Source organism: Rhineura floridana, chromosome 8 (genome assembly GCF_030035675.1).
Source record: "Rhineura floridana isolate rRhiFlo1 chromosome 8, rRhiFlo1.hap2, whole genome shotgun sequence".
Classification (NCBI taxonomy): Eukaryota; Metazoa; Chordata; class Lepidosauria; order Squamata; family Rhineuridae; genus Rhineura; species Rhineura floridana.
Genome location: NC_084487.1, coordinates 41949806 through 41973445, shown reverse-complemented (window position 1 = coordinate 41973445; position 23640 = coordinate 41949806). Strand labels below are relative to the sequence as shown.

Sequence of the window (23640 nt, the reverse complement as noted above, 5' to 3'; positions counted from 1 at the left end):
CCCATCTCTTTGTAGGATTACCTTTCCATGTTTTCTGTGTCTCCCAATGTACTACATAGCTCCATTTACTGTAACGGCCAGCAAGACCATTATTTTGCCTTAGCTTGCTTCGAACACGAGCAACATAGGTGCTCCCAGGTATGAGGTCATCCTGGCGGAGAAGGCAGCTAGAGGTTTTTGACACCGACAGAGAGGCAGAATCCTGGCAAGGGAGAAAGAGACATGGGCACACAAAGAAAAGAAAGAAAGAAAAATGAACACATATCCATGGCCAGGAAAAACAGCATCCTGTTCTAAAGAACATTAGAAGAGCCCTGCTGGATCAAGTCAAAAGCCCATCTAGTTCAGTGTCCTGTTCTCTCAGCGGCCAGCCACACGCCCAGGGGAAGTCCTCAAGCAGAATGTGAGTGCAACAGCACTTTCCCCACTTGTGCTTCCCAGCAACTGGTATACTGCCTCCAACAGTGGAGGAAGGAGAGAATCATCATGCCTATTGGCCACTGATGCCTTGTCTCCCATGGATTTGTCTAACCCCCTTTTAAAACCTCCAAGTTGGTGACAATTATTGCATCTTGTGGTAGCAAATTCTATAGCTTAACTATGCACTGTGTGAAGAATTATTTTCTTTTGTCTGTCTTGAATCTTCCAACATTCAGCTTCATTGGATGGCCCTGGGTTCTAGTATTTTGAGAAGGGGGGGAGAGAAACCTCTTTCTCTCTCTCTCTCTCTCTCTCTCTCTCTCTCTCTCTCTCTCCCCACACACACACACACACAACATTTCATACATTTCTATCATGTTCCTCCTTACTCTCTTTTCCCCCTCTAAACTAAAAAGGCCCATAGGGGAATTCTTCCAGCCCCATGATCATTTTGCCTTTTTTTCTGAATCCTTTTCAGCTCTACTATATCCGTTGAAGTGCAGCAACCATAATGGTACATAACATTTCAAGTGCAGTTGCACTATAGATTTGTCTAATGGCATTATGCTCTGAGCAGTTTTATTTTCAAGTCCTTTTCTTTTGATTCCCTGGGATGGAATTCACCTTTTTCACAGCAGCCAGGCTCTGGGTTAGCGTTTTAATCAAGCTATCCATCATGACCCCAAGATCTCTTTCCTGGTCAGTGACTGTCGGTTCAGACCCCATAAACAGCATGTATGTGAAGTTAGGGTTTTTCAGCCCAATGTTCATCCCTTTGTACTTGCCTACACTGAACCCCGTTTATCATTGTAATGCCCATTCTTCAAGTTTGGAGAGATCCTTTTGGAGGTCCTTACAATCCATTTTTGTTTTTACCACCCTGAACAAACTGATATCATCAGCAAGCTTGGGCACCTCACTGCTCACCCCTGGCTCCACATCATTTATGAACAAGTTAACAAGCACAGGTCTCAGTACTGTTCCTTGGGAGAAGTCACTTCTTACGTCCCTCCATTGTGAGAACTATTCATTTATTCCTACTCTGACTCTCTTTGATTATTTATTCTTCTGTCTGTAATAGAAGTAATTTCACATATTTTGTCCTTCACTGTCAAACGTTTCAGGAAATGTTTCAGGTATTGGTATATAGGGATGCTTGAGGGATTGGGAATAGGGGGCACTGTTTTATGGTGGTTCCATTCCTATCTCTCAGGCAGGTACCAACAGGTAGCATTGGGGGATGAGGTTTCAGACCCTTGGCCTCTTAATTGTGGAGTGCCACAGGGTTCTATCCTCTCCCCCATGCTATTTAACATCTATGTGAAGCCGCTGGGAGCTATCATCAGGAGTTTTGGGCTGCAGTGTCACCAATATGCGGGTGACACTCAGCTCTATCTCTCATTTAAGTCCTCACCAGAGTTGGCTGTGAAGACCATGTCCAAGTGCCTGGAGTCCGTCAATGGATGGATGGGCGAGAACAGGCTGAAGCTAAATCCCGACAAGACCGAGGTGTTACTCGTGGGTGATAAGAGAAGGTTGGGAGACATCGACTTGGTGTTTAACGGGGTGAGATTACCCCTGAAGGACCAGGTCCGCAGCATAGGGGTCATTCTTGACTCTCAGCTGTCCATGGAGGCTCAGGTCTCGGCAGTGAGCCGGGCAGCTTGGTATCAATTACATCTGATACAGAGGCTGCGACCCTACCTTCCTGTACATCTTCTCCCACGAGTGATACATGCCCTGGTCTCCTCTCGCTTAGACTATTGTAATGCGCTCTACGTGGGGTTACCCTTGAAAACGGTCCGGAAACTGCAGCTGGTACAGAATGCGGCGGCACGCTTGATTAAGCGTAGCCGTCTCCGGGAACATATCACCCTGGTGTTGATAGATCTTCACTGGTTACCAGTGGTTTGCCGGGCCCAATTCAAGGTGTTGGTATTGACCTTTAAAACCCTATACGGTTTCGGCCCGGTTTATCTGAAGGACCGCCTCCAGTATCACCAATTAGGTCGCCTTACAAGATCAGCCATGCAGGAGCTCCTCTCGGTCCCACCAGTCAAAACAGCTCGGCTGGTGCGGACCAGAGAGAGGGCGTTCTCGGTTGTGGCTCCCACCCTCTGGAATTCTCTCCCCTATGATCTCCGACATGCCTCCTCCCTGATGAGTTTTCGCCGAGCTTTAAAGACCTGGCTATTCAGGCAGGCCTACAGGAACTTCGAGGTGGATTAGTTTCTGTTGTATTAATTGATGTTTTTGATGTTAGTTTAATTTATGAATGTGTTTGAATTGTGTATTGTATTTTACTATGCTCTTGTAAGTCGCCTAGAGTGTCCGTTAATTCGGACAGATAGGCGACTAACAAATAAAATTTTATTATTATTACTATTTATTTGGACCTGATTTGCCCTTATCTAATATGTATTTGGAACACAGGTTTGCTTTTGCATTTCTCAGAATATTGCAATACAGTTCTTGCCTCAAAAAATGTACCTAAATATGTATAGTAAGTTGCCTACTGTATTGGTATTTTAGGATAAAATGTGCATAAAATGTGTATTTTAGAGTAAAGTGCATACCAAAATGTGTATTTTGGGGAAAATATACAAAAAGAATGTGGATTTTCATGATACACACAGACACACACACATAAACTGATGCAGAAAGAGGACAGAATAGACTTATAAATTAACATGTGCAAAAAATCCTGTCGTGGCCTGGAAACAGACTGATCCCTCCCTCCCTATTTATCTGAGAGAAAATTGGAGGAAACTTCCCTAGCATTTGTAGGAAATGTGTTTCCCTCAGAACCAAGCTGGCTTTAGTCTAATCTCAACTCTGGTTGCAACAGCCACCTCCAAGTTTCTTCATGTGTTTAAAACATGGGGACAAACGAGTTAGCTTAACCTCCCATGTGCCTGCCAAACACACCAACTGTGTAATCATGTGAAGATTTCCTATGTGCATACCAAGGTATAGGTGTAGAGCACCTCCATACAACAGGAGATTCTCAGCCAGACATGATACTTATAAACCACTTTGAAAGAATTTTTATCCTGAAAGGTGGAATACCACTTTTTTAATATTATAATTAAGTCTGGAAGATGCCATAAGATCAGTGGCCATTTCCCCCCCCCCTTTCAGAACAAGCTAATATAGCTACCTTCTGAAGTCCATTCAAAACACGTAATTTTTGGAAATCAGTCCGCCCTTGTACTGTGTAGAATACACTTATTGTGTAAAATAATATACTGCAGTTTGTTTTGCTGAATAATATATTGATAAGTCATTAGTCACTGCATGACTGGCACAAACAGAAATATTGGCATGACTCTCAAAATTGTCCTAGATACCTCCCAGGATTCCCAGTGTCTTTTGTAGGTAACTTCAAAGTCCAGGGCTCCATCCAGCCAATGACTTTTATTTGTTCCATCATCTGCTTTCCAGGCCAATAAGAAGTCACCTCCTTCTGTGACACTGATATCTAGAAACTGGGGTGGAGGAGGTTGGACTGGGAGAGTGAATAAAGAAAGAAAGAAATAGATTTAATGTTTGTTCTGGTGGAAAGGCCCAGATCTACCTGTCAAGGTCAGGAATACAGGAGGGCAGTGTTCTTGTACTTTAATAGCTGTATGGCAAAATGAATGTTAGCAGGGGCAGCTTTTCTCACCTTGTCTATATAATCAGCTGCATTTGTCAAAATTCCCTTTTCTATATTCCTATTACAGAACAGCAGGGATGGGGAACCCATGGTCTTCCAGATTTTGGACTACAACTCCCATTGTCTCAGCTATTGGCTATGCAGGCGGGGCTGATGGGAGCTAGAGTCCAGCAACATCTGGAGGGCAGCAGGGTCTCCGCCACTGCAATAAAGGAACCCTTGACATCTGTACATGGACATCTTGTCTCAAGGAAGCATACACAGGGTTTCCAAGGAGTCTCCCATTCAGGCATTGGCCAGATCCAGACCTGCTCAACTGTAAGGAGGCGGCTGTGTCATGCACCTTCAGGCCATGCCATGGCTTTCTGACGCTTAGCCATCCGCTTGCTTGATCCTGATGGGATGCCTTAGGACCCCAAACTTAGGCTGCAATCCAATACTCTCACTTACTTGAGAGTAAGTCCAATGGAACTTACTTCTGAGTAGACATGTATTGGATTGCACTGTTACTGTCCAGTCTCTACACCTACTCAGTGTAATGAGTATAAATGGTTAGACCATGGGGAAAATGAGATGAATAAGGAGATGAATAGAGCAGACATTATTTTATTTATTTATTAAATATATATCCTGCCCTTCCTTCCAGAAGGAGCCTAGGGTGGCAAACAAAAACACTAAAAACACTCTAAAACATCTTGAAAACAAAAGACTTTAAAATATATTAAAACAAAACATCTGTAAAAACATTACATTAAAACTATTCACTTTGCCAGGCTCAGTTTCTATTTGCTCCATTTAGGAACCTGAAGAAATGTTAAATTAGTACTGTAATGAGTTTTACATAAAGCTGCCTTTGAAAATGGTCCAGAAACTTCTACTGGTACAAAATACGGCTGCGAAGTTGACCAGGCATTGTGAACAGGATAAGTCCCCAGCAGCACCTCCATCTCCTTAACCGTGCAGAAGCGGATGGATTCAAAACTGGGGAAGGTCCCTCTATGAAACACTGACAGTTCCTTTGGGCAGGTGAGGCTTAAGACCTTTATAAGACCTCAGATGGTTTCAGCTCTCTGCTGGGACAACATCCTCCACTGGTTGTAATGAGGGACAGCGCCCTCATCTGCCCCATACATTCAAAGCAGCATCACATCACTGTAAACAGCCATAGCTTCCCCCAAAGAATCCTGGGAACCATAGTTTGTTATCGTGCTGGCAGCTGTTAGGAAACCCTTATTCCCTTCACAGCTTTGCAATTCCCAGAATTCCCTCAGTAGAGAGATTGAGCGTTAAACCATTCTGGTAACTGTAGCTTTGTGAGGGCAATAAGGGTCTCCTAACCACTCTCAGCACCCTTTAGAAAACTACAGTTCCCAGAACTGTTTAAAGTGGTATAATAGTGCTTTAAATGTACAGTGCAGATTGGGCCAGAGTGGGCATGTTCTGGATGATCCAAGCTTAATGGGAGTTTTCTAGGGTCCTGAAATGGTTTGGCTGAACCTGAAAACATTGACACACTTCCTGAACCAATGTTGCTGGACTCCAACTCTCATCAGCCCCAGCCAGCACAGCCATTAATCAGGGATTTTGAGAGTTATAGTCCAACAACATCTGGAGGGCACCATGTTGGCTACCTCTGATTTACTGCATGTGATGCTGCTTGATCTGACTTGACCTGGTAATGACAATGTGACTTCTCTTTGCCTGATAGGAGCTTGATCACCAAGACTCTACCTAACAAACTAAGTAAGTCCACTGCTGCTTCCAACCTGTCAGCTTTAGGCCTTTCCCGTCAGCTTTAGGATATTCAGAGCCAGACTGAGATCAACTTCGGGGAGTGTACATCCCTACTGAACATCCCCCAAAACAGTGTGAGACCATTATTTTGAGGGGAGAAATGGATGTTTAACAACTAGGAGAAAACAACGGAGATGGGGAGAATCAGAGTGTGGCTATATATTTAAGCTCCCCTCTCTTGCTGATAACTTGGTGCCTGGTCACTTTTTAGATCTGGCATGGGCATGTTGCTGAACTACAAGTTCCATAATGCATAGCAATTGGCCATGTTGGCTGGAGCTGGTGGGAGCTGGAGTCCAATAATATTTGGTGCACCAAAGGTTCCCCATCCCTGATTTAAATGTTCAACAGAGATCCATATTATTGTATCTGCATATTTATCAAATGTCTGCTTTGGCTCTTAGCATAATCAGATTTCAAATGTTGCCCCCCAAAAAACCCTGTTTTTGTTTAATCCTGATGTTGTTATGGAAAAGTTAGGTTGGAGATAAGAGGGATTTACACAATAATCTAGACCATTACTATTATTTCCCAGTCATACCTTTCTTCCATAGAACTTAAAGCAGATGCACAGAAATGTCTTCTACAGGGACACAAATCAGTAAGGTTGCTACACCCTGTGCTTTTCGGAGCATACCCTGGGACCAATTGTGCAAATCCAGCTATTCACATTCCTGGGAGACATGAATACATACCATTATCGAAGAGGCTGACATTCTTTTGGACTTTCAGTTCCTGGTCTGGTTTGAAAATGAATGTATCCTCCGCCCATACATTGAAAATGGTCTGGTTTCTATGGCAGCTCCAATGTATTTGAGAGTCTGCTTCTTGGGAACTGCATGTCATCTGGGTGAGGTTCTGCCTAAAAGCAGCAGAACAGCCTCATTTTATTTACTAATTAACAAAGGTGTTAACAGAAAAGTTGTTAATGCCCCAAGCATTCCTTAAAAACAGAGGATGTCAAGGTGTTGTGGTGCCAGAATCCCAGAGAATGGGTCTGATTATTAGGGTTGTGCACCAGATTTGGCCCCTTCTAGGATGCACACCTTAACGTGGTGAGGAGTTTGAGACTGCTGAAGAAGCTGACAGCAATGCCGTCAGGTGTCTAGACAAAAAGGCTAGACTCCTAGCAGGGGCACCCAAGGCGGAATGGTCAAAGCTGAGACACCAGACTAAGATGCATCCAGACTCACAGGAAGGCAATGGTAAACCACCTCTGAATACCTCTTACCATGAAAACCCTATGAATAGACTATCCAAAATGCAAAATGAGATAGTGCCAGAAGATGAGACCCCCCCAAGTCAGATGGCACTCAGAGAGCTACTGAGGAAGAACAATGGACAAGTACGAGTAGCACTGTGATTAATGACGCAACTGGGTCAAAGCTGGATGGAAGCCTAGAGGAAGCAAAAGGAGAGTCCAGAGTTATACAGTGTTGTACGACGTACACCATAGGAACATGGAATGTGAGAAGCATGAACCAGGGAAAGTTAGAAATGGTCAAGCAAGATGTGAAACTTATCAACATTACAATACTTAGCATCAGTGAATTAAAATGGACAGGAATGGGACATTTTCAGTCAGGCAACTACAAAATATTTTATGCAGGAAATGAGAAATTAAGAAGAAATGGGGTTGCTTTAATAGTGAGAAGTAATGTAGCAAAAGCAGTTAGGAGCTGCAACACAAGGTCTGAGCGAGTGATATCAATGAGATTAAATGGGAAACCGATTAACATAACCATCATCCAAGTCTATGATCCAACGGCAAATGCAGAAGAAGAGGAATTGGAGAGATTTTATGAAGAAGTAGAGGAGGAAGTTGATCACACACCAAAACAAGATGTTATGCTAATCATGGGGGACTGGAATACAAAAGCAGGGAACAGAGAAGAACTAGGAATTGTGGGGAAATGGGGCTTAGGAGATAAAATGATGCTGGAGAAAGACTTATTGAATTTTATGAAGCCAATAATTTGTTTCCTGCAAACACATTTTTTGAGCAACCAAAAAGATGACTGTACATGTGGACATCACCAAATGATCAATATAGGAATCAAATGGATTATATAATTGGTAGCAGAAGATGAAGAAGTTCCATACTTTCTGCAAAAACAAGACCAGGAGCAGACTGCGGTACAGATCATGAACTGGTCATATCGAAAATAAGAGTAAAGCAAAAGAAGACGAACAAAGCAATCATAAAGAAGATGAAAGCAATACACTGAAGAACTCTATAAAAGAGATGCAAGGATGACAGATTCATTCATGGAGGAACCGTATGATGAAGAACCAGAAATTTTAGAATGTGAGGTGAAAGCTGCTCTTAAAATACTTGGAAGAAACAAATCACCAGGAACAGATGGCATACCAATAGATTTGCTATAAGCTACTAAGACTGACTGTCCAAATTTTGACAAAAATATGTCAAGAAATATGGAAAATTAAACAATGGCCCACAGACTGGAACCTTTCAATATACATCCCAATTCCAAAGAAGGGACATCCCAGGGAATGCAGTAACTATCAAACTATTGCCTTAATATCCCATGCATGTAAAGTAATGTTCAAGATTCTACAACAAAGCCTCTTACCATATATGGAGTGAGAATGCCAGATGTTCCAGCTGGATTTAGAAAGGGAAGAGGTACCAGAGATCATATTGCAAACATTCGTTGGATAATGGAATGGACCAAGGAATTTCAGAAGAAAATCACCCTGTGCTTTATAGATTATAGCAAATCCTTTGACTGTGTAGATAATGAAAAACTATGGAATGCTTTAAAAGAAATGGGGGTGCCACAGCATCGGATTGTCCTGATGCACAACCTATACTCTGAACAAGACGCTACTGTAAGGACAGAATATGGAGAAACCGATTGGTTCCCCATCGGAAAGGGTGTGAGACAGGGATGTATTTTATCATCCTATTTGTTTAATCTATACGCAGAACATATCATACGGAAAGCGAGATTGGACCACGGTGAAAGAGGTGTGAAAACTGCAGGGAGAAATATCAGTAATTTAAGATATGCTGACGATACCATACTGCTAGCAGAAACCAGTAATGATTTGAAATTAACACTGATGAAATTTAAAGAGGAAAGCACAAAAGCAGGGCTACAGCTGAATGTCAAGAAGACTAAAGTAATGACAACAGAAGATTTATGTAACTTTAAAGTTGCAATGAGGACATTGAACTTGTTAAGGATTATCAATACCTTGGCACAGTCATTAACCAAAATGGAGACAATAGTCAAGAAATTAGAAGAAGGCTAGGACTGAACAGGGGCTATGAGAGAACTAGAAAAGGTCCTCAAATGCAAAGATGTATCACTGAACACTAAAGTCAGGATCATTCAGACCATGGTATTCCTGATCTCTATGTATTTATGTGAAAGCTGGACAGTGAAAAAAGCGGATAAGAGAAAAATCAACTCACTTGAAATGTGGTGTTGGAGGAGAGCTTTGTACATACCATGGACTGCGAAAAAGACAAATAATTGGAACAATTTAAACCAGAACTATCACTAGAAGCTAAAATGATGAAACTGAGGTTATCATACTTTAGACACATAATGAGAAGACATGATTCACTAGAAAAGACAAGAATGCTGGGAAAAACAGAAGGGAGAAGAAAAAGAGGAAGGCCAAACAAGAGATGGATTGATTCCAAAAAAGAAGCCGCAGACCTGAACTTACAAGATCTGAACAGGGTGCTTCATGACAGATGCTACTGGAGGTCGCTGATTCATAGGGTCGCCATAAGTTGTAATCGACTGGAAGGCACCTATCAACAACAACAACCAAATCTGGCCCACTCCCAAACCAAATTTGGCCCATTCGGATGTTTTTTAGCCTCGGCCAAGTGAGTTCTGACAGCCACATATTGCTACGGGTCAGACTTGATGACCCAGAGTGACCTGGGGCTGTCAGGAGGTGGGGCATCAGGCAGGAAGAAGATGCTGCCACAGGTCTCCTGCCTGCTTGATGAGCATAGGCAGTGATCCTCCAGGGGTGTGGGTGTTGTTTTGCAAGGGGCTTTTCTGCAGGAAAGCCCTTTACAAAACAGCATCCCCCAGGATCACTCCCTCCTGCACAATGCTGTTTTGCAAAGAACTTTCCTGTAGAAAAGCCATTTGCAAAACATCATCACAAAGGATAAATTGACCCCACTCTTGGTCAGGAGGTGAGGGAGGAGATGCAACATCTCCTATCCCTGCCCCCTTCCCACTATATGTTTAATCAGGGTCGTATTTACCCTCATTGTCGCTGCCACACAACCCACCTCCTGAGGAGGAGGACGTTCCTGAAGTGGCCCAGCCACCCTTACCTCAAACATGTGGGCTGGGGTGATGGCAGGCTCAAAGGGTTCCCACTGCCCCTCTAAGGAGAGGCGCTAGCATGCACATGTGCTCTGAACTGTGACACTTTTTTCATGCAAGTAGGGAGCTCACCCATCCTTACTTAACGCTGGTAAGGAGGCGTATGTAATTGCTGCGACAAAGCCTTAGTGCAATGTGGCTGTGCCTAACAGAGATGCTGAATCCTGTGTAACCTGTAAGCTGATTCATGGACTGCTCTGAACTGGAATTTCCCATTAAATCTATTAAAGAAAGCAAACCTTTGTGTCTGCATCTGACTTCGACCAGTTCGGGCAGGACACCAACACTCCTTCCTCCCCACCCTGGTCAAGCTAGTGTGCAGTTCCTCTTTCAGAGGAACACAAAAAAGGAAGACAGAAAACTAAAACAAACAGCAGCTCTTCATCTTCTGAAGGGGAAGTGTCCCCCACTTCTAACCAAACCTCCATATTTTTCCTCTTTAAAAAAAAAGGAACCATAGCTCTTTCCCATACATATGGGGCATGATTGTATATGCTGCCCCTGCTCTTGGCCTCTGCGTATCCATTGGCAGGGATGTTCATCAGATGGACATATTGTTTAATACAATATGAGGCAGGTGCCTATGGAATGATTATTCACAGAATCATAAGAGCTGCAAAAAAACCCTCAGAGATCATTGGACCAGTTTGTGATCTTGACAGAACCCATGTACATACAAATGCACATATATAGTGTCCTTTCCGTGTGACTGGAAATGGTACTTTTCCAGAGTTCTTCATCATGCATCCTGAAGATGTAAAGTTGAGTGAACATAAGCCATTTGCCAGAGATGGGGGAATCTGTGGCCCACCAAATGTTGTTGAATTACAAGTCCCATTGTTTCTGATCTATGGCCATGCCAGCTGCGGATAATGTGAGCTGTAGTCAAACAAACAGAGGCCACATGTTCCCCATCACTGTTCAGTGCTGGTCCTAAACCCAATTCCCCTTTCTCTGCATTTACTGCACATGCACATATTGGATAATAACATATTCATGTTCAGCAGGCATATGCCAAGATGCAGTGGAGAAAAAACACATCTTCCATTTCTCTTCTGATAAATTACTCTTCCAACTATTTCTGCTCTAACCATACTTCTACATTCCCAGTGAGAAGGGTAGAGAAAGAAAAAAATCCTGATCTCTGCACCACAAACTGATCTAATGATCTTTGAGGTCCCTTCCGACTCGTACAGGCCTATGCATAATTTTTCTCAAAATACATTTTTTTAAAAAAGTGGGGTTTTTTGAGACTAGAAGTGCACTGGAGCATTTGGGAAGTGCAAACACTCATTGATAATTAAGTTCAAATCCATAGATTAGTTTGGGAGATGTGGATCAGGTCATTTCATATTGAAATTCACAAAGCTCAAATTCCTCAAGCATCCCCACTCTTAGGCTCAGCAGCCTCCAGCATTCGTTCTCGTTACTCTGCAATGAAAAAGACAAGGATGGGGAGCCTGTCACCTTCCCCACCCCCAATATTTTAGACCAACTCCCATCATCTCTGGCCATTGGCTGTGCTGGCTGAGGTGGATGAGTGTTGGAGTCCAACACCATATGGAAGGCCACAGGATCCCCATCTCTGAGGGTTAAGCTGTTAGGCACTCACATATCCTTATAGAAAAGGTTCATCTTGACCAAGTTCCTTGCATCCTGGTGTTCAGACCAAGTGCAGGCTGTGTATGACTCATAGTCATTGCAGCAGCTGAGGGTTTCCATTAGTGGGCTCTCTGAAAGGGAAAGAAAAAATTCACAAGGATGTAAACCGGTGCCTTGCTGGGGAAGAGCAAAAGAAGCAGGGAATAAATGGCTGATGAATAATATATTCTCTAGTCCCTTGATTGTTGTTCATGAATTCAAGGAATATAAATGTCCGTCCCTCTTAGCCTCAGAATCTTGAGAATGGAGAGTCTTGTGGCACTTTTTAAGACCAGCACATTTATTATGGCATAAACTTTCATAGACTAGAGTCCATTTCATCTGATGCATGATATATATACACACATGGGAAGGGGGGAATGGAGAGGAGTAAAGTTAGAGGTAAACAAAGTGCAAAAACAAACAAAAGCAATAATTGTATAAGAAAAGATAATGACAATGGGTGACTAACAAAGCTGTACTGCTGATAACACAAAACAATCTGGCGTTGGTAACACATGCAGTATGCTGCAAATACATAATCTTGATTTAAACCACATGTGATAGACTTTAATATCTGGATTGTTTTAATAAATCTCACTGGTATCAGGTCAGTCTGTAACTGTCCTTAAGATGATCATCCTTGTAAAAAGGAACTTCCAGGTAAGACTCCAACATGAAACCATTAATTGCATTTTATCAGAAAATTCAGTTCTATCATCTGTGGCTTGAATCATGACTATGAGTTTTTATGACATTGCATGTGCATTCAGATGAATCTTTAAATAGCACCTAAATATGTACAACTTGTACACACACAACTTTCTCTGCATAATTGCAGACTCAAGTATCCTGATCAGATAGATATACAGAGCCTGATATGTGCAAGTTGTGTGCATGACGTTGCAAGCAGGATCTATTCGAGGACTTGCCTGAATGTATAGGGGTTGGGACAAGACCAGAGGGCCTGATCACAATTCTCTCTCCACACGGTTGGTATCTGGGCAATTGTATGAAAAGGGCTACTCACTATGGCTGTGCACTATATTTGTACAAATCACAAAAAAAGGCAAATAGGGCTGATTTGGGCCAATTTGTATTCTGTCCAGATCAGGTTGAAACAGCTAAAAATCCCTACATAGTAGATTGGCTAGTCCCAAATCCATGTGTAGATATCTGTAGAGATTTGTATCTCAAAACAGTCTCTAATGAATGCCTCTGAAATGGGGCAACTACAATACCATAAAGGAGAACCCCAGGGTGGGGAGAGAGGGAGGAAGGCTAGAATGCTATCACCCCACCCAACAGTTTCTAATCACAGTACTTGGAAGGAAAGAAGTCTTAAAATGCAGAGATCTTTTTGTAAATTCTGTCTCTTAGAAATACTTGATGAGGGTCAGGTGGCATTTGTTCGATTTGTATATGTTTTCTGTTCTTTCCCAATTGATCCCAGTCCCATCCTTATTTACATATTTTTTTAAAAAAGTTCATTCTGTGTTTTTGTTTTATTTTATTTTATTCTCATTGACAAGAATTATTATTATTAAACCTTTCGGAATTAATCATCATCATTATTGTTAATACAGTTGCTACCCACAAACAATAAGAAGCAGCCAGCTTATATGATTACACTTTTTATTATGAATATATTAATATTATTAGTATTAGCCATATTAGAGAATAGCATTGATTGATTGTCCTTCAGTCCCCTGGCTCTGGCGATTGTGCTGTGTGGTGTTGTTTAGCATCTACATGAAGCCCTTGGAAACAGTCATCAGGAGATTTGGGGTGAGGTTTCAGCAGTACGCTGATGATACCTAGCTCTATTTCTCTGTAACATCTGAATTGGGAGTTGCCATGCAAGCCCTGGACTGGTGCCTAGACTTAGTGGTGGGCTGGATGAGGGCCAGTAAACTGAATCTGAATCCTAGCAAGATGGAGGCACTGTGGGTTAGTGGTTCCTGAGTTTGGATAATTGGTCAATTGCCTGGTTTGGGAGGGGTAATACTCCCTCTGAAAAAGTAGGTTTGTAGTCTGGGGGTGCTCCTGGATCCATCCTTGTCACTAGAGGCATAGGTGACCTCAGTGGCTAGGAGTGCCTTTTACTAGCTTCGGCTGCAGCCATTTCTGGACCGGGATAGCCTGACCACTGTTGTCCATGCACTGGCACCTCCAGGTTGGATTACTTTAATGTGCTCTATGTGGGGCTGCCCTTGAGGTTGATCTGGAAGCTGCAGCTGGCACAAAATGCGGTGGCGTGACTGCTCACTGAGGCAGGGTATCGCCCACATGTCATCCCACTGCTGAAAGAATTGCACTGGCTGCCCATTAGCTATCAGGCCAGGTTCAAGGTTCTAGTTTTGGTGTACAAAGCTCTATGCAGCTTAGGACAAGGATATACTGAAATATCGTCTTACCCCTTATATACCCAATTGATCACTGCGCTCTGCAGATGAGAGTTTCCTGCAGATACCATCTTATCAGGAGGTCCGTTCTGCACAACATAGGAAATGGACCTTTAGTGTGGCGGCACCTACCCTGTGGAATTCCCTCCCCTTAAATATTAGACAGGCGCCATCTCTGTTATCTTTTTGGCACCTACTGAAGACCTTCCTCTTTCAAGCCTTTTAAGTAGAGACCTTGTCCCAGTCTGCATGTGTTGGAACTGCTTTTTAAGATGTTTTTAAAGCTTTGTTTTAAAGATGTGTTTTAAAATGTTTTGTTTCAATATGCTTTTAAAGATGTTTTATTTTATTATATTTTAAAGTCTGTTTTTAAGGCCTGAAAGGTTTTGCAAGCTCTGCACTAGGGTGGGGTAGAACAGCAGACATGAGAATGCACGTGGAAAAAATAAAATAAAAGAGAGAGGGGGAAAGACAGGAAAGAGAAAAAAAAACAAAGGAAACAGGCAATGAATACAAAACCCACGCTGAGCTTGGACGATGTAAGAGATGAGGCTCAAAGTCAGGGCAATACTGCTGGATCTCATGTTTCTCTAGTCTCTCTTTTCCCATGAATAATTGTCCTGTGGCAGCCCTGAGAAGGTAGTTCCTTGGGTTGAGTGCTGATGACTGATGGCCACCTTCTTGGTGCCTGTTTCCATTGAAGGTCTGCCTGGGTCACCTGTTGAAGGTGGGAATAAAAGGGTCCATGAGAAATCAAGGGTACTTCTCTCCCCACCGGACCCAGTGGTTTCCAAATCTCCTACTTCCAAGGAACCCTTGTGCATATACATTACCTTGTCTGACAATGAAAGTTGAGCCTGGGGAAGACAAGATTACAGGGAGACATGATAGCAGTCTTCCAATACCTGAAAGCAGTGGAGGCTGGTGGCTCTGATGTCAGTGGGGCAGTGAATCCGCTCCAGGTTTTAGTCCAAACTTTCAAGGAGCTATCCAATGTGCTTTCAGCACTCACCAGCCAGTTTGTTCTCCCTGAGTGAACTGAGAACCCTCTGCTGCAGTTGCATGGTAGAGAAAGTCTGGGGCTCCATTAGCACTATACATTTAAAGCAGTATTGTACCTCTTTAAAGAGGCATAGCTTCCCCCCAAGAATACTAAGAACAGCAGTTTGTTAAGTGCACTGAGAATTGTTAGGAGACTCCTATGCCCCTCACAGAGCTGCAATTCTGAGTGATTTAAGAGTCAATCACTCTTCCAGGGAACTCTGGGAATGTTAACTCTGTGAGAGGAATCGGGATCTCCTAAAAACTTTCATCACCCATAACAAACTGCAGTTCACAAGATTCCTTGGGGGATGCCACAACTGTTTAAAGTGATATAATAGTGCTTTAAATGTATAGCACAAATGGGGCCTGAAAGTGGTGGGCAAATCGCCTGTCGTTACTGATCCTCTTATTGTTGGAGTAACCTTGTAAGGAGCTTCCAAGGAACTCCAGGGTTCCCCAGAAGACAGTCTGAAACTCCCCTAACCTAAACTGTTGCCAATTTTTAAAACTGGCATCTGACAAGATAAGCACAGATGAAGAGCAGGATCACCATCTCAGCAGTCAGCACTGATTTGTCATTATTACCTCCAGAGGAAGCTGCTGTGGTTTCTCTTCAGGTCATACAAATCTTTCACCTTCATTTGAGACAGGTGTGAGAAGAGGCAGAAACTAGTCTATTGAGCTAAAACAAGGGCTCCTAGTCTCACATCTCCTCAGTGAGGAACTTCCCTGTGTGGTGATCAGAGAACAGAATTCAATGATCACTCAAGACCAAACTAGTCATGGTGTGCGGGATCCATGATCAGATCTTAAAACTACATGTTCTGTTCCTGGTAACATCCACACCATATACTTAAAGCCCTCTTATACCACTTTAATGGCTCCCCCTTAAGAATCCTGGGAACTGTCATTTGTGAAGGGTCCTGAGAGTTATTAGGAGACCCTTGTTCGTCTCACAGAGCTATAGTTCCCAGAGTTCCCTGGGAAAAGGGGCTGGTTTTTAAATCACTCTGAGTAGCACCCAATTATCTGTAGCACCCCTAACAAATGACAGTTCCTAGGATTCTTTCTTCTTTTTCGTCTGAGGTTTTATGGAGGAGCAAGGCCTAAAAGGCCCTATTACTGCCACCTACTGACGACTAAAAAGACACACAATCTAATCACAATAGACCAACTAAATAACAGATTTGCAAAATCAGAGCCTGGAAAAGTTACTTTTTTCAACTACAACTCCCATCAGCCCAATCCAGTGGCCATGCTGGCTGGGGCTGATGGAAGTTGCAGTTCAAAAAAGTAACTTTTCCAAGCTCTGCAAAAAATGCCAAATGGCAGATAAAACTAGAGTCCGCAAACCCATAATCCCTAAGAAGGACTCCCAAGTCACCCACGGGGGGCCCTTTATCAGCCAATAAAACAATAAAAAAACTTCCTTTTGTCTCTATATTGTATATACAATATACAGGTAAAAGACTGTGTTTATTTATTTATTTGTTACATTTATACCCCACCTTTCTTTTCATGATAGAAACCCAAGGCGGCTTACACGTGGTTCCCAGGTGGTCTCCCATCCAGGCACTGACCAGACCTGACGCTGTTTAGCTTCAGCAGGGAGCTGGCCTTATGTGCCTTCGCAGCCTGGGACCTGTGTTAAATGTATGGTGTGAATATAGTGCCTACAAGCAGCTTCAGGGGACTGAATAAGATTGGGACAATGTTGCAGAGGAAGGGGGAGCTCAACCCATCCCACCTGTACTGTTTCCCTAACATAAAATCATTGTCTCACCATTGAAGTTCCTGTTAGCCACAGAAGGAGGGGGCAGGATGCTGAAATGGTACTCTTCTCTCCCTCCCTCCATGGCTAATAACAGTTTGAGAGGAGTAATTCAAAGAGGAGAAACATCCTGGGGGCGGGGGGAAACCACCAACAACAAGGGTGGGAGCCTTTTTCAGTTCAAGGGCCACAGTTCCTCCTGATCAACCTTCTGGGGGCTGCATGCTAGGCAGGACAGAGGTAAAAAGGACCAAAGGCATGGATGCAACCCTTACCTTTGTGCAGTAGGCTACATTCAGGCCATGCAAACGTCAGATGTTTCTACACATCCACACACTTCTGCATCTGGGCAAGCATGAGCCATTGCCACAGACAAACACTCAAGGAGCGGGTGGAGCAGGGCTGATGGGAGATGTAGCTCAGGGAAAGCCCCAAGAGCCAGCGAGAGAGGCTCGGAGAGTTGCGTTCAGCCCTGGGCCTGAGATTCTCATTCCTGCCCTACACACAGCCCCAACCATAATCAGGGATCCCCAAAGATGCTTATCCATTAGTGGCGGCGAGCCTGTGGCCCTTCAGATGTTAAAGGGATTCCAACTGCTGTCAGCCCCAGCCAGCGTTGCTGACGGGCAGGGATGATGGGAGTTGAAGTCCAACCACATCTGGAGGGCCACAGGTTGCCCACCCTTCTTTTAAATATAAAAAAGGTGTCAGGGGATCAAATCATGGGTCTCATGTGACACATCTTGGGGCTAGTACACAGCACATACTTCCTAGACGTGGTAAGGCATATGACCAGCTTCTTTGCTTCACATAGTACATTTGGCATGTGAGTCAACATCTACTTTCATACAGTGTTGGATTCTTCCTAAAAGAATGAAAGGAAAAGTATCACCGTGGTGCCTTGTGTATTCAAAGAAACACCCTCAAACCTCTTGGCTTGCATGACTTACTGGCATTGTCTCAAACTAACAGATTCATTTAAATGGGCCTTTACTGGGATTTGTGAGCTCTATGTGCTTTGACTTCACTTTCTTTCTTTTCCAGACTCTGGATGCCTTCAGACTCTCAGTGATTTTGCAGGAGGGATTCAAGTGCATACAGGAACTTTAGGTTTGCACAACTAAATCAGATTAAATCACTCTGTCATCCAAGCGCAACAAATCCTACCAGGAAGACATGCTAACACTCCACAAAGCCAATCAGGATGAATGTTCATTGTCATGAACTGCCCTGTAAACATATTAAAATGAATGCTCAATAAGGACTGCACATAGACTAATGCTGGGTAAGCTTTAGGCAAGCAAATCAGGATGACTGCTGAACAAACATCTACAGGAACCCTCCGACACAATATATGTGAGCAGTTATCTTGCACAGAAAGGAGGACTGGGAATTAGACCCTTCTGTAATATGTCTTTAAGGAGCGTAAAAAGGTGCTTCTTTGGGGAATTATGCTTTATTAAGAGCAAGCTGTAGCTATCTGAGTGACATGAATGGACACACAACATTGCATGATGGCCCCAGCTTATCTTCTGGTCCATCTGCCTCATTCTTCTGCTGTGTTATGTCTCATTGCCTTACCTTTCTCTTACAGGCAAGATGCCGGTTTTCTGGCAATAGGCTATGGCTGAGTCCACACTAGGGCGTTCATAGGTCAATTTTTCTATGTGTGCTTTTTAATTTTATGCTTCCAAACTCTCCCTTGATGTTTCCTGTCTACTCTACTGGCCGGTGCATGATGTGATATATTTGTGCTGTGTATTTTTGTCCCCTCCCTCAATTACTAATTCCCTACTTTCCATGAGTTCTGGAAACCTGAGATCCATTGTGGGCATATATGCAGATATTTGTTTACCTATGTGAATATATATGAAATTGTGCAACAAACCTCCACCAAACCCAATATTTCAAGCATGCTTCATGATGGGCAGAATGGCCATTTTTTAAAAAAACCCAAGTTTTTTGATCTACCAGATTTGGGGTGTGTGTGTGTGTGTGTGTGTGTGTGTGTGAGAGAGAGAGAGAGAGAGAGAGAGAGAGAGAGAGAGAGAGAGAGACTTAGTCCTACCGGCAGCTCACTGAGGTACCTCACAAGGGTAAGGAATTGCTTGGCAGATGGGGCAAGTGTGCCACTAGTAATCAACTAAAGGCAAAGGCTTCATGGTTGAATAAATTGGGCCAAGAAAGCACGCCACTCACACAAAAGGCTGCTTCTTCCATTTGCAAAAGAGAGGGGGAAGGGGAGGCCCTGCTTTGTTTTGGAAAGAAATTTTCTTTTCCTGCCTTCTGTACCTGCAAGGGCAAATTTTGTTTTTATTTTTAATATGGCTGTTTTGTGCTAGAGCAATACTGCGAAAAAGAGCAAAGACTGCATCCTTTCCTTGGGGCTGATGGAAACAAAACTGAAGGAGGGTGTGTGGAGATAGATGGCACCCAGTGAAACATCAAGTTGCATGTAAAGAAACACCACCACCCACAAAATGCACTTCAATGTTTCCGCAGTCAGGCATTGGATTTACTTTCCTTATTGGATTATCCCTGGGTCAGGAAAATCCAAATTTAATGGAGGGAAAGTACAGATTGCCAGATAGATGAGGAGGATGTCATGTGATGACGGAAAAAAACCTGAGATGCAAGCAGGTTCAAATCCACATTAAACTCTTGTGTAGACGAACACTATATTTTAGATGGACTCAGATACTTTGCTATTTCTGGCCTTTAATAGCAAACTGAGCAACTAAGATGTAATGTGCGGCCATACTACAGGTGGCAAGGGTGCCAGGCCTCATGATTTCTACCAAAGGCTTATTACCCAAGCCAAGTGCCCACTGAACAAAGTTAAGGAAGCTAAGTGTTGAATGCCTGATTTTTCAGGGAGGCACTTAGGCAGCTTTTCATTTTCTTAACAATGATCTCCTTTAAGAGCCTTCCCCAACCTGGTTCCTTCCAGATGTGTTGGACTACCACTCCCATCACCCCCAGCCATTGGTAGTCCAAAAGATCTGAAAGTAACCAGGCTGGGAAAGGCTGTCCTATAGCAATGTTCAGGGAGTCAAACACCTGGGAAATGCCCATTTCCACTTACCCCAAAATCCACTGACTTTGTCATCTAATTTTCCTTCCCTCTACAGTGACCGTTTCCTTACCTGAACCAAGAGATGTAAGGGACGCCTCTGGAGCCAATGAAGGTGGAAGCCTCTCAGTCCTCCTTCACTGCCAAGTAATGCCTCTTCACAGATACAGGAGCTCTCCTAGTTTTTAGTCTTCAAACCTCCCCATTTCCTGGATGAATCAAACATTCCGTGACAAAAGAGTTGGTAAAGGTGGCTCGTATATAGCAAGTTTTGTCTCTCTTGCAAATTTTGTCTGTCTCTCTCAGTTTCCTTTTCTCATATGCTGCCTTCTTTCAAAATCAGTTCTGGAATGGAAGAGGAAGTTGTCCTTTTCCAATTGTTATACTGATTGCACAACTTTTCTTCTTCTTCTGACAAAGAGTGGACCATTTGTAAGTTGACCAATGAACATCTCTTGCCAATCTTTTCTTTCAATCATCTTCTGCTTGGAGAGAATACGGGGGGGAAAGACTGTGCATGCATAGTCGCTACAGGTGGGGTACCTGGGACCCTTCAGATATTGTTCAGCTTCAGTTGCACAGACTTCAGACAGAAACACATTCACTGTTCTGCTGATTCCAGTGTGTCTCTACTTCTCTCTTCTAAAAACTGGAGCACAAGTCACTAATCAAATCCTGGCCCTTTTTACAGTAAAACCTGGTGGGAGCAGCATAAGTGCATTTTTTTTTTAAATCAGCTTTAAAGAGATTTCACAGTGGATTGGCAGATCAACACATTGCCCCTCCAGGTGTGGCTAATGAAAATGCTTTGATCTGGTGACTAGTAGGGATGGGTGAGAATTTTGATACAGTTCGCATTTCAAGCAGAATTTATCAAATTCGAACTTTCCGAATCAGTATGAGAACTGAAACACAGCCATCCTTAGAAATTCACATTTATTAGAATTTTGTGATGCAGCTCGCCAACTAAACAATATTTACAAAAATGAATATATGAGGGGAAAGTGTGCATAAAAATGAATATATGAGTGGAAATAACATGCAAAAATTCATTAGATAACACGAAGTGGCTTGCAGAAAATGTGTACCTTTGTTAAAACTGCTTACAAAATGAGAAATTCGCACTAAAACGGAGAATCTTCATGAGGATTTTTTTTAAAAAAATGCAAATTGTTGCAGAAATGGGGAGAAGTGAATTTAAGATTGGAAAAATGAGAAACTGACAGAACCGAACTCAGCAGATCTTTCCATCCCTAGTGACTAGTGTGTTCACAGCCTTCCTTTCAGTGAACCGACAAATCTGGGACCTGAGTCAACTACTTTGCCACTGACAGCCATCCAGCTTCAAGGTAGTGGTGAAGCTGGAACTAACCACAGGCTGTTCCAGCTGACAGGGTGGGGTGGTAGCACCTACCTGACTTCCCATCACTGGTGTTGCTGTGGCTTACTGGGAGATGTAAGGCAGTAGCAAGGCCAGCATGGTGCAAAACACACTGGCAGGAGCACTGGACTGGCTCTGCTAGTGCGTTTGCACCATGTCAAACTTGCCACTGCCTTGTCCCTCCCTCTCACCCTCCATCTGGCCCTCAGATATTGTTGTAGTCCCACCAGCCCCATCCAGCATGCCCCATGGTCAGGGATGATGGGATCTGCAGTCCAACAATATCTGGAAAGCCACAAGTTCCCCATTCCTGGACTAGATGGACCAATGGCCTGACTCAGTAGTAGGCAGCTCCCTGTTCTGAGTGCAGAAAGAGCAATGTCCTCAACTTTCTGGTATATTTTAGACATACAAGTGTGGCTTCAAAATGTTACTTGATGATGCCCAGCGGTTGCTTGTCCCTGCTAGCTTCCTGTCTTTCTAATATCTTGAGTGAGTTGGGTTGTATTTAGCTTTAAAATAATACATGCACTCCTACATCTCTGGTTTTCAGAAAGCATCGCCTGTGTCCAAGCCAGAAACGAATGCTAATTGGTTGTGGAATTAAATTTGCATGGATTATAAGTGCCAGCACTTGCGCAATTAGGAGAGAGAAGCTTTCAGCAGACTCATGCTGGCCACAGTGCTGGCCAATGGTTATTCAAGCAGCAACACACAAACACACACACACACACCACTCTTATCTTCCATAACATTAAAAACTGCTGAAGAAAATACCTTTTCTTTTATACCTGTACTTTCTCCAGAGTGCTTAGCACACTTGATGGCGCTGTGGAATTAATTAAAAAAAATCCTCATGCGAAAAGTGCCCTCAGTCTTCTACCCAGCAAACACGTAGCACATTTATGGGTAGGATGATAGTCCATTTCAGTACCTAAAGGGAACTTTTTGCAGACATCTTATTTCTAGGGTGTACATCTGTTGCAGAGAAACCACTGCTCAAAGTGCATTGTGGCAGTATCAGTGAAATGAAATGCACTTAAAAAGAAAGTTTTTTAAAAACCACTTTCTCCTCCAACCTAGCATTCCTGTTGCTTCTGAGACTCCTATGTGTGTATATGTTGTTTGACTCACAAAGGTGCCTACTGGCTAGTGCCTGTATAGTCATAGATTATAACAGATACAAGTTCCATCTGATCATGTCTGGCCAATGTTCACATTAAGCTTAAAGGAATGCATAGAGATGGTGTTTGTTTTTTGTGTTTCCAGTGCTCAAATTATTGGGAGGAGGGCAGGGGAGTTAAGATGGTCCTTACTGAAGAGCCAACTAAAACTTCAAAGAATAAGAACCCAAACTTAACAAAAGCTGAATTACAAAATTGAGCTAAGTAATAATACTAGAGTGAGTTATTGAGACAATTAATATATTTTAATAAAAATTTAATAAATAACATAACCAAATAATTTAAAACAACCAAAATATACAATGAAAATGTCATCAATACAAACATATATAGAGATGGAACGCTTGCATAACAAACATGATTTCTCACTATCTTATGTATCTGAACATGCCAACTTCACAAGGGAGTCCTACTGTGAGGATTTTGCAAAAGAACAATGCACACTATCAAGGCAGTCTAATCTTAGACTAAGTCTGTAGCCAAACATGTTTCAACCTTCATCAGGTCTTCTTTAGTGGACAATACGAATAATTATTAGGCCTTGATTGTAGTGTATATGACCTATACAATATAACATATAAACATGTATCCTATGGGCAGAGCAAACCAAATGCCAGGAAGCTGCCAGGGGGCGGTCAGCAGAGGAGGAGCTGTTGATCCTGAGCCACCCAGAGAGCTGTTTGCTAGTCGGGCGGGATATAAGCTGAATAAAATAATAAATAATAATAGATGGACCAACGGTCTGACTCAGCATAAGATAGCTGTCTCTATTCCTATGTATGCATGTAGATTGATTAGGCTTAGTTAGCAGGGGACTAGGGACACCAGCATTGCTACAGCTTAAATGGGTATTTATTTATCATTTATTTATTTATTTATTACAT

At 42.9% G+C, this 23640-nt stretch overlaps 1 protein-coding gene across 6 annotated transcripts in view; it reads right to left on the bottom strand.

The window, feature by feature from the left end:
* CSF2RB (colony stimulating factor 2 receptor subunit beta) overlaps positions 1-20525 on the bottom strand; it is a 38771-nt gene extending 18246 nt beyond the window's left edge. The window contains exons 1-8 of one of the 6 annotated variants that reach the window (XM_061639032.1): positions 20265-20525; positions 17886-17983; positions 16856-16989; positions 14827-15021; positions 11870-11990; positions 6568-6734; positions 3771-3928; positions 22-202 (exon numbers count right to left, since the gene is read on the bottom strand). In XM_061639032.1, the coding sequence (XP_061495016.1) occupies positions 22-202; positions 3771-3928; positions 6568-6734; positions 11870-11990; positions 14827-14887 (688 nt within the window). In that variant the 5' untranslated portion in view covers positions 14888-15021; positions 16856-16989; positions 17886-17983; positions 20265-20525. Of the gene's footprint in view, positions 1-21; positions 203-3770; positions 3929-6567; positions 6735-11869; positions 11991-14826; positions 15022-15136; positions 15184-15932; positions 15958-16855; positions 16990-17885; positions 17984-20264 lie in introns of those variants that run through there. The other 5 variants (XM_061639033.1, XM_061639030.1, XM_061639034.1 and 2 more) reach the window with 5 other exon arrangements.
* Between the last annotated feature and the right edge of the window lie 3115 nt (positions 20526-23640).